The 16,498-nt window shown below is 43.4% G+C and overlaps 1 protein-coding gene across 1 annotated transcript in view; it reads right to left on the bottom strand.

The window, feature by feature from the left end:
- The window catches only part of LOC126088385 (uncharacterized), an 89,157-nt gene extending 72,958 nt beyond the window's left edge, over nt 1-16,199 (bottom strand). Inside the window, exons 1-2 of the mRNA XM_049906563.1 lie at nt 16,137-16,199; nt 7,217-7,494 (exon numbers count right to left, since the gene is read on the bottom strand). Of these exons, the coding sequence (XP_049762520.1) occupies nt 7,217-7,494; nt 16,137-16,146 (288 nt within the window). The 5' untranslated portion in view covers nt 16,147-16,199. The remainder of the gene's footprint in view (nt 1-7,216; nt 7,495-16,136) is intronic.
- Between the last annotated feature and the right edge of the window lie 299 nt (nt 16,200-16,498).

Genomic DNA, 16,498 nt, shown 5'->3' on the forward strand with positions numbered 1-16,498 from the left:
TGAAAGGGGGGCTGGTGGGCTCCTGCGAAAATTCAGTATCAGGAACATGCGGGCGGTGCAGCTCCTGTTCTCATTCAAGGTAAGAAAGGTATAGGCTTGCATCTATCGATTGCCAAAACTATACAGTCGATTTCTTGCAAATGATCGTCAACAGTCTATGGCAGAGTCAACGGATGAATCTGACTAAAGAGATGGACCCTCTCTTCCATCCTCTTTCTCTTTCTTTTTTCACGATGGCACGCGCTCAAGTTGAAAAAGTTGTCTGTTGCGGCAGTGCGGGAAAGCGACTGCCGCATGCAGCAACTTGAAAGGGGGGCTGGTGGGCTCCTGCGAAAATTCAGTATCAGGAACATGCGGGCGGTGGAGCTCCTGTTCTCATTCAAGGTAAGAAAGGTATAGGCTTGCATCTATCGATTGCCAAAACTATACAGTCGATTTCTTGCAAATGATCGTCAACAGTCTATGGCAGAGTCAACGGATGAATCTGACTAAAGAGATGGACCCTCTCTTCCATCCTCTTTCTCTTTCTTTTTTCACGATGGCGCGCGCTCAAGTTGAAAAAGTTGTCTGTTGCGGCAGTGCGGGAAAGCGACTGCCGCATGCAGCAACTTGAAAGGGGGGCTGGTGGGCTCCTGCGAAAATTCAGTATCAGGAACATGCGGGCGGTGGAGCTCCTGTTCTCATTCAAGGTAAGAAAGGTATAGGCTTGCATCTATCGATTGCCAAAACTATACAGTCGATTTCTTGCAAATGATCGTCAACAGTCTATGGCAGAGTCAACGGATGAATCTGACTAAAGAGATGGACCCTCTCTTCCATCCTCTTTCTCTATCTTTTTTCACGATGGCACGCGCTCAAGTTGAAAAAGTTGTCTGTTGCGGCAGTGCGGGAAAGCGACTGCCGCATGCAGCAACTTGAAAGGGGGGCTGGTGGGCTCCTGCGAAAATTCAGTATCAGGAACATGCGGGCGGTGCAGCTCCTGTTCTCATTCAAGGTAAGAAAGGTATAGGCTTGCATCTATCGATTGCCAAAACTATACAGTCGATTTCTTGCAAATGATCGTCAACAGTCTATGGCAGAGTCAACGGATGAATCTGACTAAAGAGATGGACCCTCTCTTCCATCCTCTTTCTCTTTCTTTTTTCACGATGGCGCGCGCTCAAGTTGAAAAAGTTGTCTGTTGCGGCAGTGCGGGAAAGCGACTGCCGCATGCAGCAACTTGAAAGGGGGGCTGGTGGGCTCCTGCGAAAATTCAGTATCAGGAACATGCGGGCGGTGCAGCTCCTGTTCTCATTCAAGGTAAGAAAGGTATAGGCTTGCATCTATCGATTGCCAAAACTATACAGTCGATTTCTTGCAAATGATCGTCAACAGTCTATGGCAGAGTCAACGGATGAATCTGACTAAAGAGATGGACCCTCTCTTCCATCCTCTTTCTCTTTCTTTTTTCACGATGGCACGCGCTCAAGTTGAAAAAGTTGTCTGTTGCGGCAGTGCGGGAAAGCGACTGCCGCATGCAGCAACTTGAAAGGGGGGCTGGTGGGCTCCTGCGAAAATTCAGTATCAGGAACATGCGGGCGGTGCAGCTCCTGTTCTCATTCAAGGTAAGAAAGGTATAGGCTTGCATCTATCGATTGCCAAAACTATACAGTCGATTTCTTGCAAATGATCGTCAACAGTCTATGGCAGAGTCAACGGATGAATCTGACTAAAGAGATGGACCCTCTCTTCCATCCTCTTTCTCTTTCTTTTTTCACGATGGCGCGCGCTCAAGTTGAAAAAGTTGTCTGTTGCGGCAGTGCGGGAAAGCGACTGCCGCATGCAGCAACTTGAAAGGGGGGCTGGTGGGCTCCTGCGAAAATTCAGTATCAGGAACATGCGGGCGGTGCAGCTCCTGTTCTCATTCAAGGTAAGAAAGGTATAGGCTTGCATCTATCGATTGCCAAAACTATACAGTCGATTTCTTGCAAATGATCGTCAACAGTCTATGGCAGAGTCAACGGATGAATCTGACTAAAGAGATGGACCCTCTCTTCCATCCTCTTTCTCTTTCTTTTTTCACGATGGCACGCGCTCAAGTTGAAAAAGTTGTCTGTTGCGGCAGTGCGGGAAAGCGACTGCCGCATGCAGCAACTTGAAAGGGGGGCTGGTGGGCTCCTGCGAAAATTCAGTATCAGGAACATGCGGGCGGTGGAGCTCCTGTTCTCATTCAAGGTAAGAAAGGTATAGGCTTGCATCTATCGATTGCCAAAACTATACAGTCGATTTCTTGCAAATGATCGTCAACAGTCTATGGCAGAGTCAACGGATGAATCTGACTAAAGAGATGGACCCTCTCTTCCATCCTCTTTCTCTATCTTTTTTCACGATGGCACGCGCTCAAGTTGAAAAAGTTGTCTGTTGTGGCAGTGCGGGAAAGCGACTGCCGCATGCAGCAACTTGAAAGGGGGGCGGGTGGGCTCCTGCGAAAATTCAGTATCAGGAACAGGCGGGCGGTGCAGCTCCTGGGAATCAACGGAATCGGAAACTGACCATACGTTTTTTACCGTCACCACATGTGCCGCTGGCAAACTTGGGCTGATCGGGGCTCGATCAAAAGCGGCTTGTGGCACGCTTTCCCCATCCGGAGGGTGGGGGGGGGGGGGCAGAAGAACGGTGGGAATGCGTTACAGACTCAGGCATGTCTGGCAACTCCGTCGATATGGTACGGAGCTCCGGAACAGGTCTATCCTCACGTGACTCCGAAGCGGCGGTCTTGGACTCGGGAGCCGGGTCGGACACTTTCGAATCTTGAACAACAACCGACATGCTATCATTCGGCCTAAACTCAGGGAGGGGAGAGGCCTCCTGCACCGCATCTTTTCAGTGGAGCGGAGAAGCGAAGAGGAACCGTCTGACTCCTTGCGTCCGTCTACGGTTGTTTTGAAGTGATGGTGGTGGCGGCGCGGAAGCCACAGTGGCTAAGTCCTGACGCGAGGCTAACGACGGAAATGCACTAGTACCACCGCGCAATGGCTTGCCTTGCCCTTCAGAAACATGGTTAGTCGCAATGGCTGTCGCTTGGGGAACCAGATTCGCTGAATTTAGCCTTTTACGTTGTTCATGATTGGATGTTAATACCGTAATATGACACAAGCAGTTTGTACGGAGGCGTTCACTTGCATTACGTATGTAAGTAGGCTGTTTATGTTTTATTATTGGCAACGTTACGTATCGCTCTGTATGAAAATCACTGGCTGTGCTGTGTGCAGTCTGTGGCTAGTTTGCATTGTTGTCTGCCATTGTAGTGTTGGGCAGCGGCAGCTGGATGTGAACAGCGCGTAGCGTTGCGCAGTTGGAGGTGAGCCGCCAGCAGTGGTGGATGTGGGGAGAGAGATGGCGGAGTTTTGAAATTGAACTGTTATATATATATATTATGATTATTAAGGTAAATACAGTGTTTGTTCTCTATTAAAATCTTTCATTTGCTAACTATCCCTATCAGTAGTTAGTGCCTTCCATAGTTTGAATCTTTTATTTAGCTGGCAATAGTGGCGCTCGCTGTATTGCAGTAGTTCCAGTAACGAAGATTTTTGTGAGGTAAGTGATTTGTGAAAGGTATAGGTTAATGTTAGTCAGGGCCATTCTTTTGTAGGGATTTTTGAAAGTCAGATTGCGTTGCGCTAAATAATATTGTGTGTCAGGTTAAGCACAGTCGTGTATAAATTGTTCTAAGGGGACGTTTCACATATAAAACAAGTCCGTTCTCGTCCTGTGTAAATTACATGTACCAGGCATCCAAACACTAGCAAATGAGGAAGAATATTCCGTTTCATCACCATGTCCACGGATCGAACTTCGCAATAAACTTGTAAACGATGTTGAGCGGACCAGCGTTTCCGCCGTATATTCCGTATATCCCCAAACGAAAGCAGGACGATCTTCAGGAAACGGTCATCAGCTTCGGGCCAAAGGTTAAAGACCCTAACGCTCGTATATTCGACCGCCGCCATCGCCAGAATAACCGTGCTACTAGAGCCATCGCGATTACGGAAACGGACTCCTTGTCCGTGCCGCATAAAGGAGGCTGTCAAACTGAAGCGGGTCTATGAACGTGACATAAAACACACACGATTGGGAAACAAAGTAAACCGTGTAGCCTGTTCTGAAATGACCTTGATCGTATATAAAAGCCAGTCACGCATTTATAACGAAATTGGCTGCGCATGACGCGTGGACTTGCCAAAACTACAAATGACGGTACCTACACGTGGAATGTCCCTGGGAGCCATGGACATCACGGCGCAAGACAACGCCACGTCAAAATGGAATCACAAATACGACACGTGGAGAAACAAACAACGATGTGACCCTCACAACGACTCACACGACACTGAGGACAAACAAAGAAGCTCTTGCAGAGCAACGCTAGAGACGGGAACAGGCGGAACCCTCGGGCCGGCGTGTGAAGCGGGCATAAACCGCTAGACCACCACATCACCCAGGACTTTGTACACGCTTGCTGCCGTCTAGAGCAGGGCCGGCCAAACGCTGCACAGTGTGCAGACGTGCGGAAGTGCTGCACATATGCGCACGTGTGCGACAGCGACATCTGTTATTAGACATGTGTCCTAAATGCACGGCGGCTCCACTTCCCTGGTACAAGCAAGAGCGCAACGTATCCAGTCTCGTTTACCCCTTGTGACCGTAACCTTAACAGCGAAGTACTGAGAAATGGCAAGTACTGTGAAAAAGCAAAGGACGGGAGATCTATGTTCTCAGTCGTTTAAAAATGACTGGGAACTGCAATTCTTTTTTGTTGCCGTTGGTGAAAACTCAGTGTTTGCTGTGCCGCCGAATAATAGGCGTCCAGTGTAAGTTTTCAATTGAAAGACATTACAATACATATCAGAAAGACGAGTGTAGTGTACTCAACAGTGAAGAACGGCAAGCAAAATTAAATGTCCTTCATAAAATGAATGAGACACATCAACTCGATTTTACTGTACGTCAAAGTAACTGATACTTCTTGAACTCTCAGTTTCTTGTGTTACATTTATGTCTGTTTCACTGTACGCTGTACAATGTACTGTTTTCAATTTTCCAGAGTGACAACCACAGTAAATCTTCACTGCGAGCAAGTTTTAAAATCGCATTAAGAATTGCACAATCTGGGAAACCCTTTTCCGAAGGGGAGTTTGTGAAAGGGTGTCTGATTGATGCTGCAGAACTTGTGTGTCCCACGAACGTTAGCAGGTTTCAAGAAATCAGTCTATCCAAACAAACAGTGACAAGACGTATCAGTGCTATGGCCGGCGATCTGCACAGGCAGCTAATAAATAAGGCTAAATACTTTGTTGCTTTCTCTGTTGCGCTCGATGAAGCAACAGATCTTACAGATACAGCCCAGGTTGTTATATACATACGAGGTAACGATGACGCACTTTGTCCGCAGCTCGTGGTCGTGCGGTAGCGTTCTCGCTTCCCGCGCCCGGGTTCCCGGGTTCGATTCCCGGCGGGGACAGGGATTTTCTCTGCCTCGTGATGACTGGGTGTTGTGTGCTGTCCTTAGGTTAGTTAGGTTTAAGTAGTTCTAAGTTCTAGGGGACTGATGACCATAGATGTTAAGTCCCATAGTGCTCAGAGCCATTTGAACCATGACGCACTTTGTGTAACAGAGGAGCGACATCTGTGCGTAGAAACATGCACTACCTGAACGCTGACGGCTGCGGCGTGCACGCTGTGACCCGGAAGTTGCACATGTGCAAGAGCACCGCACGCGTGCAGAATTTCGGGCCGGCCCTGGTCCAGAGTAACTTCTGCTCTGCCATGTGATGTTCGCTAGGTAGCAACGGCATCGTTTTTACGGGGACGAGCAATCTTAATTAAGCATAATTCAGACAGTATTGTAAATTATATACACAGTCTTCTTCGTGATCCATGTACCTATTAGTCAAAACCGAATCTGAAACCCGACAGCAGTTGCTGAGATTAGCTTGCATATACAGAGGGACGGGAGCAGACGAATTTTATATATATGTATACAAAGGACACAAGTGAACATTGTTTATTTGCTTCACTACTTACTCACATGTACTTGATTAGCACCAACTCCTGAAACGTATTTGCGATTAAGAACAGATTCACGATTTTTATCTGATTCGTAGTTGTCCACATTATGTTCGGATTTATACAAATCGCCCTGAGAAGCATTTTGCTGGCAAGAACGCCGCTCACGTTACTACAAATGACAGCTACGTATTTGGCACTTACCACTTGTTTGCATGCACATATCCTGACCAAGTTGCCATTAGTGAGAATCTGAAAACAGAGATGGAGGTTCGATTTCTTGTTTTATGGTTGAATTGTCAACTAATATGGATAAAAATCGAACTCTCCATGTAATATGTTTTGCATACAGTCATTCAGCGTCCCATCAACTCACCATTACCATTATTCACCGACAAGCTCTTTAAATTGATGTGTGGCACGCGGTTGTCAACTGAGGCCAAACAGTTATATCCGATATGTGGCTCATAGCGAATGAGGTGACGCAGTAGTAAGGCACTGGGAGCATATTTAAGGGACGAGGGGAACATCAATAGCCGGCCGGAGTGGCCGTGCCGTTCTAGGCGCTACAGTCTGGAACTGAGCAACCGCTACGGCCGCAGGTTCGAATCCTGCCTTGGGCATGGATGTGTGTGATGTCCTTAGGTTAGTTAGGTTTAATTAGTTCTAAGTTCTAGGCGACTGATGACCTCAGAAGCTAAGCCGCATAGTGCTCAGAGCCATTTGAACCATTTTTTTGAACATCAATACCCATCCAACCATCCATCTTTTTGGTTTTCCATGATTTCTTCAAATCGCTGAAGCAGTATTTCAGAAGGGTTCCTTTCACTGGGCACACCCAACTTCCTTCATCATCCTTCCCCAATCCGAAGTTGTGATCCGTCTTTAATATGGTCGACGAGATGTTAGGTCTGATCATCCTTTGTTGCTTCTTCCACGTGGCTCTAATCTGCCGAAATTATCGAAATGTTTTTCAATGTATCCATATAACGTCTACCATCATCTGTACGCCCAACTGCAGGACTACTTCGAAGCTGCACATACATGTGATACCATGTATGTACAGTGCACGACTTGTATAATATGTGAATTAAAATTTAATCATGTGAGAACATGCTGGAGGTTGCTCATTTTTCACTATCCATCAGCCTATTAGAAAGCTGCTTACCTTCACTGTAACGGCAGACAAATGAAACACAGTGTAGCCGTAGTCGGCCAGCGCGGTCAGCTCCTCAGGGGTGTCCAGGCACAGCTTGCCCGCGCTGGTGACCGCTATGAAGAGCACCATGACCCAGCAGAACCATCCGCGCGCCAAAGCTGTGACGCCCCTGGTGCCTTCACCAGCAGAGCCCGGCGCGCTCCACAGCCCCAACAATCGCAGCATGGCGGCGTTGGGACTCACCAGATCCTGGACGTCTTCCAGCGTGGTCGCCTCCTGGCTGCGCCCTGAACACGTCAGTCAGGATGAGTTTTCCGACCGAGTACATCAGTATTTGTCGCTGACATTGGCTAATAGAGGAACGAATGAATTCCGTTCAACTGTCTTCCATTGGAGCCATTCGAACAACTTCATCATCTAGACGATGGTTCAATCTGATCCTTCTCTCTGGTTCTCTTAAAATCTCCACAGACAATGTTCTACCAGCAGTGCAATCCAGCACCTTTTTGGAACAGTGCAGGAGTTTGAAATATGGCTTCCTTCCCCATAGTAAAACCGGAGTTTCTTGAACAAAAGGTGCGGTATTTGTGACAAGTTAATAAGTGGGTTCCAAAATACCTCTGATGCCAGGCCTTTCTCTTTCGAGGACAGTGCTGTTTCAGTCGAGCTATCTTGTTATATATCGAGGTCCCACTGCAAACTTCAACCTACAGCTACATGTCATGTTCTCGTACACTCGCTACAGAGAGTCCGTTAATCATGCATGACTAAAACATATCCTCTACATTTTTATTCTTCCAAGAATACTTACTATGCGTGGTTAGCAGAACAAGACTACTATTTGGCGTAGGACATAGGGGAACCCAGCAGTTGTCTCATCTGGTGGAAAGCTGCGCGCCAAATAAAAGACAAGGATTCAGATATAGTATAATTCACTATAGTGGTTTGCCGCAGCCTAGCGTGCACAACCCTTGTCTGTGTTGCAGCTATAAGCATACTATACCTACTCTGGCTCCATCGTGCTGATAATGCCCTATCGTTTCTCTTTCACTTTCATTACCTGTTTTTCTTATGCTCTTATGTAGGGTATAATTTTGGTATTTATTCCATTTTATTAAAACATATATTTTCATGATGGATAGAAACCAGTAATCAAATGAAATATTCTTTTTTAAAAATCTTGAGATCAAAGACCGATACGAATTCTAATATTTCAGACACTATAGTGCTGCACGCTTAGTCGTAAATATGAAATTCTTCATCAAATACAGCCCTAGTGAGCAATGATTTCCATTAAAAATGCTGCTTACAGCAAGACACCGCCTAAATTAGTAATTCCACAGGCACTATCAACAAAGGTTCTTACTAGGACTGTTGATATTTATAAAAATATCGGAAATCTGATATGTCGATATTTAAAAATATATCACTTTCGGCCCAAGATGTATCGAAAAAGTTATCGACGTATCAATTCACTGAGGGAAAAAATATGACGTTCCGACCAAATAACATATCGGCTGGACATTGTAAATATACTGCCAGTTTCTGAGCTGTATATTTAAATATTGATTTATTATTAGATATTCTGTACATCAACAAGCTAGCATTGTGCTTACGCCCCCTAAAGCAAGAAATGAAAGGAAAACGATGCACGTTCACGCATGAGCAAAGCCACATTGCTAACAATGGTAACTGCAGATGCGTCACAATAAAAGGTGCCCGTTGGCTCCGTCGTTCGGTTTCGTCATATATCGGATTTGTCTCGAACACTTCATATCAGATTCCCTGTTTTTTAACTTCTGCAAACGCCAGCGACATAAAGTTGTAGTGTCAAAATTGCGTGGCGAAGCTAATCGTTGCAGTTTCTGTTGGTAGCAGCGTGCGCCAATTACGTCAGTATTCCCCCTCACACGTCTGCTGTTTTATAAGAATGCCGATGTGAAGGAATAACACACTACTTGCGATAAAAATTGTTTTTTAACACAACTGGTGTGCTATTTCTTCAAATTGGATATCTTGTAATTCCATTCCCATCGCCCCCCCCCCCCCCCCCCCCCAGTGACTTCCTCTTTGGGCCATCTACATTTGCTTCAAGCTGTCAAAGAGAAAGACTGGACGTGATGAAAGCTCAAAAAGTAGTAAGACTCCTTCACACAGCGAAAGTAAAATTTATGTTCTACAACAATTTCAAAAGAACAACTTTAAATATTTATAGAAAATTGTGAAAAAAATATAATGTAAAACAAAAATATCGGTATTCGACATTTCAAACTCTAAGTAAATTATCGATACATCAGTGAAAAAGATATTGTGTGTATATGTCGGTAGTTTTTGAAAAGTATCGATCTATCAATAATTACCAACAGCCCTACTTCTTATAGTGTTGTGTGTGGCGGTGTTGCGCACTACACTCGCACTGGGAGGAGCTGAGATGAAAGCCCCGTCCACCCATCTAGAGTTGATTTCTGTGTGCTTTACTTTAAATGTCTGGCCATCCGATTTCCTGCTCCGTTGCTGGCCAATCCAAGTTTGTGCTACATTTTAAATGACCTCATCAAGCTACGGAGCAATGAACACATGAAATCACTAGTAAGGAATATCAGTGGAAGACAGATTTGCTGGGATAATCCTGGGACAAAAAGAGTTCTGAAAAAACAAATGGCAAAATATTTTGTGACATAATTTGTCTAAAAGGAAGAAAATGGATTGAAGAAAGACTTGACGCACCTATGATGTTCGAAACCGTGTACAGCAGCTGCAGCGCTCATACATTGGTGACCATAAGGAGCCCATTGATTGCAATTGCGTCAGAGAAATATCCTCCAGTATACTTTAGAGTTCAGGATTCTAACACTAAATTTTAAATTGTCAATCGGCACCTTATTTGCTGTACACGGTTTCGAGCATCACTCAAACGCTCGTCTATTGTTTCTCTAATCTATTTTATTTCTTACTTTAAGATAAATCATCTCAAAAAAATTAGACCGCACTTTTTTCAACTTTTTTATTTTCAAAGTTTGTTTAATAGCTTGAAATAAATGTACCTAAATATCGATCGATATTTAATTATTATGGCGAGTATATAAATCATGAGAAAGCATAGAAGTTTCAGTTTGTGGGTGATTTGATATTTTTTTACCTTCATTTACATAGCTAGCAGCAGCTGTTGGTGAAATACAACGGTGATTTGATACGTTTGGTAAAAGCTGAAGAAAAATTGTCATTTTGTAAACAAGTCTCCTTACTTCTCAACATAGTCCCCTTTGAATGATATACACTTGGTATAGTCATTTTCCAGTTTTTTTCATCCTTGCGGAAAAATAGGTTCTGCCAGGCTCTGCAAAACACTCTTTGACTGTAACTATCACTTCTTCATTTTCTGAAAATTTCTTCCCAGACAACCAAACTTTCAAGTTACGCTACAGGAGGAAGTCACTGGGGCTATACCTTGTGAATATGGTGGAAGCGGAACAAATTCAAAGGCCAATTTATGCAGTTCCACCATTGTTATCGTTGACGTATGAGGTGGTGCGTTATATTTGCGAAAGACCACTTTTTTGCCTGCAATTTTGGTCTTTTTTCAGCCAACGCAAGTTTCAAACGATCCGCCGGCCGGAGTGGCCGTGCGGTTCTAGGCGCTACAGTCTGGAACCGAGCGACCGCTACGGTCGCAGGTTCGAATCCTGCCTCGGGCATGGATGTTTGCGATGTCCTTAGGTTAGTTAGGTTTAAGTAGTTCTAAGTTCTAGGCAACTGATGACCTCAGAAGTTAAGTCACATAGTGCTCAGACCCATTTGAACCATTTCTTTCAAACGATCCAAAAATTAAGCAAAATATGGTTCAGTTTTTCCAAGTACAGTATGAGGATTATTCCTTGGTAATCTCAAAAAAATCGTGGCCATCACCTTACCAGCTGACAAAATGGTTTTTACATTCATCGGTGCTTTTCACCAGCCTTTGTCAGTTGTTCTGACAGGCGTTTTGATTCTGGCTCGAAATGACGGGTGATGTTTCAGCAACAATCACAAATTGGCGCAAAAAATCTTGCACACTGTGATTAAATATCGCCAGACTTTGTGCTGAAATGTTGTGCAGGAAGCGCTATTGGTCTATTGTGAGCAATCGCGGCGCCCACATCGCACACAGCTTCTTCGTAGCTAATTTTCCGTGCAGGTCATAATGCGTTTGCTCAGTTCAGATGTCTACAGTCTCAGAAATCTCAGAATTGTTTTCGAAGGGCTAGCATTAACGTATGATGGATTTTGTCAATGTTTTCTTAATTGGTGACCGCCGGAGTGTATGCTTATCCGACCACGTTTAAATTCATTAATCCTAACGTAAAGGGTTTTCAATGGTGGTGCAGAGTCCACGTGAACTTAACCCAATTCTGTTTTGATCTGCGGGTCAGTGTAACCTTCCAAATGAAAATATTTAATAACAGCTCGAAACTCAGTTTTCTCCGTTTTAAATAGCAGCTGACACTCTGACCAGGTAAGACGGCTGACGACAATGAACTTTACGCTGTACTTTGTTGAAATACTTTATGCGATCCTTGGGGTAATCAAGCATTTAATTCTTCTAGCAGTACCGCGTATCTCTTCCAGGGACCATGGAAATGATACAAAAGAGATAAGGACGCTTAGAGAAACCCACTGTCGTTTTCCCTTCGTTAAATACTCGCAGCTGTTAGAAAGGGAATAGCTATTATTGGTATGAAGTTTGTTTATAGACGTCGAGGAACAGAAACATGACGATGTAACACGTGCTGTGGTCGTAATTATTCTTCCACCATGCCCAGCTGGAGCATCCCCTGATCTCAAAAATTCTTTAAACGCTGTCCCAGCTGTTGCAGAAGTTGTCAACTATAACTTTTTAGGGAAACTTGTAAAAACGGATAGGGATTATAATAGCCTTCGTAAAATAATTTGTCGTATATGTTGTAAATTGTAGCTCTGTGGATATGAAGAGGTTAACACATGTTAGGGGCAGGTGGGTAAACATACACTGAGGTGACAAAAGTCATGGAAAGAGATTTATACAGTATGTGCATACCGTATAAATATGGTGGCAGTATCGCGTACACAAGGTATAAAAGCGCAATGCATACGGAGCTGTCATTTCTACTCAGGTAATTCATGTAAAAAGGTTTCCGACGTGGTTATGGCCGGACGACGGTAATCAACAGCCTTTGAACGCAGACTGGTAGTTGGAGCTTGACGCATGGAACTCTTCAGTTGGAAATCGTTAGAGAATTCAATATCCCGAGATCCACTGCGTTAAGAGTGTGCCAAGAATACCAGATTTCAGGCATTATGTCCCACCATAAACAACGCAGGGGCCGACGGCTTTCACTTGACGACCTAGAGCAGTGGCGTCTGCATAGAGTTGTCATTGCTGACAGACAAGCAACAATGCGTCAAATAACGGCAGAAATCAATTTGGGTTGTACGACGAACGTATCCGTTAGGAGAGTGTGGTGAAATTTGGAGTTAATGGGCTACAGCACCAGAAGACAGACGCTAGTGCCTTTGCTAACTGCACTTAGCCTGCAGCGCCTGTCCTGGACTCGCGACCATATCGGCTGGATCGTACACGACTGGAAAACTGTGGCCTGATCATAAAAGTGCCGATTTCAGTTGGAAAGAGCTGATGGTGGTGTTCGAGTGAAGCACAGACTTCACAAAGCCATGTTGTCAACAAGGCAGGGTGCAAGCTGGTGGAAGTTCCATAATGGAATGGGCTGTGTTTACTTAGAATGGACTGGGTCCTCTGGTCGAAATGAATCGATCATTAACTGGAAACGCTTATGCTCGGATACTTGGTGACCATTTCCAGCCATCCAATAACTTCTAGTTCCCAAACAACGTTAGAGCTCTTATGGATGACAGTGCGCCATGTCACTGGGTCACAGTTGCTCGTGATCGATTTGAACAACATTCTGAATAATTTGATCAAATGATTCGGCCACCCAGATCGTCCGACATGAATCCCATCGAACATTTATGGGACGTAATCGAGAGGCTACTTCGGCACAACATCCTGCACCTGTTACACTTCCGCAATTATGGGCAGCTATAGAGGCAGCATGGCTCAGTATTTCTGTAGGGGACTTCCGACGACTTGTAGAGTCCATTCCATGTCTACTTGCTAGCATACCCCGGACAAAAGGAGCTGCGACACGATATTAACCCATTACTGGCCAAAACTCTATCGGATCATTTTTTGCAAACTTTTATACGTAAATACATTACATTGAGTGATTAATTGAATAAAAATTTGTTCTGAAAATTTTCTGTTTATTAGAACAAAATCTACAGACCGCCCCATTTTTTGGACATTGGCCAAATGCGCTATCCAAATTCACAACCATATTCTCCATGCATAATATTGTAAGAAACAACACAAACAATAAATAAAGGATGCTTTAATATTATTGAATGTCTGTTCAGTATGAATTGAAGCAAAACACTTGTCGTGTACACCAACATTGCACCTCTCTAAGCACATCTCTTCTGTGTTTTACTTGGCACAATGAAATGATTTCCTGGATCTAGTCGTACATCTCTGCTCACCCGTCCTCCCATCAATTTGCTTCATTGTGGTCCTCTGCGTTTTGGTACTGATCCTGTATTCTTTGATAGGTAAAACGTCACTATTCTCCATCGGTGCACGCCATGTGTTTACTACGCAGATATCTATCATCTGTGTGAATAATGGCCACCACCATTTCTTTGACCTTATCCTCGCCCTATAAAGCGATATCTGCTTGTCCAGTAGATCTACGCCACCCATATGGGCATTGTACGGTATTCTTCAATGAGATGTGGCATTGTAACAGATATTTTCTTTTTCTTTGCCTGTGAGTACCTTTTAGTAGAACTCAGAGGAGTAAAAGTACTGTAATTTGTCGCTACACATATTGGTTTGTTGTCACTCCATTTCACAACCAGAACTTCTTTCTCTTTGTCAAATATGTAGTCATAGAATCCTCGTTCCTTTCCTTTTGCCATTATTTTCGAGTCACTCAAAGAACATGCATTAGTTCGGATCTCTCTTACTGTTCCTATAGCTTTCATTTTACTCTTTCCGAGTGTGATCAGTGTGTCAACACTGGTGAAAAAGTTGTCGGAAAAAAGCTTATAATTCGGCTCCTCTCATTCTGGAATTATGCTGGTTAGTTAATTTATTACCCTTGCACCTAAAGGCTCCTGTTTGTTGTCAGTCTTGCCACAGTATGGCGAAAAATTATAAAGAAGGCCATAGGAACTTGTAAGACACCAAATTTTATATCCATATTTGATAGGCTTTCCCCTCAGAAACATTTTAACTGAATGTTTGCCATAATAACTTACCATCATTTCATCAATTGAGAGTTCTAAATGAAATACGCCAAATTTACCAAATTCCTTTTTCAGCATTTCAAAGTACAACCTCAGTTTGTACATATTGTCGTTTCTGTCTATTTTGGAGTTGTCATTGAGATGAATCAATTTCTTTATTTCCCGAAACCTATTACTTGACATGAAGTTGAAGACTAAAGGAACACCGATATCAGTAGCTTGTTCCCAGTACATATTCTCAGGGAGAAGCTTATGATAACCACTCAGAATTAGTATGCCAATAAAAGATTTTAGTTCTTCTTTGGTTAGCAGGAAATTTATTTTGTTATGTTGGCAAGCACAGATTTCGCTTTGTTCAATAATAGTATCCATTTGTTTCTCAGAAAAAAAAATTCTTATACACCTGGGGCGCAATCATTTGCTAGATATTCCGCAACATAATGTTCGTTGCTCTTCCCTGGTTCACTAGTGTTTGTGCGTGTTGGTTGACATTTATACCACTTACATTTATATTTTTTTGTAGATAACGTACCACTTTCTGCTCCATCTCCTAACGCTTTCCTTCTTTTGGCTTCTGGAGGTACCACTGTAGCATTAGCTTCATCTCGGCTGGTTATGAGCTCTAAAGTACCGGCTGCATCTTATACAACAGACTCATTGTTCAGTACATTTTCGTCAATGTCTTTTTCATCTGTTATTACACCTGCAACGCGTGGAATAATCGCCAATTCTACGTCATCATCTTCATCGTCACTCTCTTGATGGTTCTCTAGTTCTGCTAGAATTTCTTCAAGTGTAAGTCCACGCGGCATGTTTTTATCCTGTTGGAATCGTAAAATTCGAAGAGAATATGAAAAAAAGCAGATATAAAGAACGTAAAATGCAATTCTTCTCTGTATAATACGTGTATACGGGACTAGAGCACATCAACAATAAATGATTGTGTAACATGCCATTGTCCCATTATTGGGACGCATAAAATATATCGATATTGCACTTACTTGAAAAAAATCTGAAGTATACTTAATCTTACACGGACATCCATATGTTCATAACAAACACGCCCAGACAACTAAATCACAGCTCATTGTCGCCCAGGAACTACCAGCAGACATACAGTGCTGCGAAGTGCGAGAACAAAAAATCGGCAAGTTTATAATTTTCCTGACGTGAAGTACTTAGAAAAAAGTTATTTATTTTACATTTACAGTTGAACCTACAGTTGCAACAATAAAGGCTAGAAGCTCCATTGCTTACGTAGAAATAAGTAAAATATACGCGTCCCAAAAAAGGGACAATGGCCAGTAATGGGTTAAGAGCTATTCCATTACTTTTGTCAACTCAGTGTATATACTCATAGTATCACAGTTGTCCATGACAGTTCAACATACGATGTGTACTACTTTTACTACTGCAAGAAGCACCAAGTCTGCAAAAGAGAAAAACCGCGCGTAAGGATTACAATCGTCAGTTGTTGAACTAAATGTTGCTGTCTGTAAGACACACCAGCTGTGACGTCTGTCAATAACAGAAAAAAATGCTAGTACAGTTAGAAGCATTTCACCACTTTTCAAATTTCCATACTGACCTTTCATCATTTACTGTCAAGATTGTGCCCTACCGTGGACAGGATAACTGTGAACAGGTTAAGCGTTGATGTATTCTAGCAAATCAAACATTCTGTGAGACGCGGACGAGTGTGTTCTGATTACTTTATTATACTGTGGGAACACGGCAGGTGTCACCGTTCTTTTAGAAGGCTCCGAGACTTCCTCGAAATTTAAAGCAGTCTGTTTGCCAAAGATTCTTATTCTGTTTGAGAAGCGACAGTGTAGATGAAGAAACGAAATCTAATACGATTCGTCAAAAAAGAAATGGTGAGGAGGTTGCATCACACATACAGCCAAACTCGGGCGGATTATATAAAATCCGTGTTATAATATGCATGTT

This window comes from Schistocerca cancellata, chromosome 1, assembly GCF_023864275.1.
Source record: "Schistocerca cancellata isolate TAMUIC-IGC-003103 chromosome 1, iqSchCanc2.1, whole genome shotgun sequence".
Lineage (NCBI taxonomy): Eukaryota > Metazoa > Arthropoda > Insecta > Orthoptera > Acrididae > Schistocerca > Schistocerca cancellata.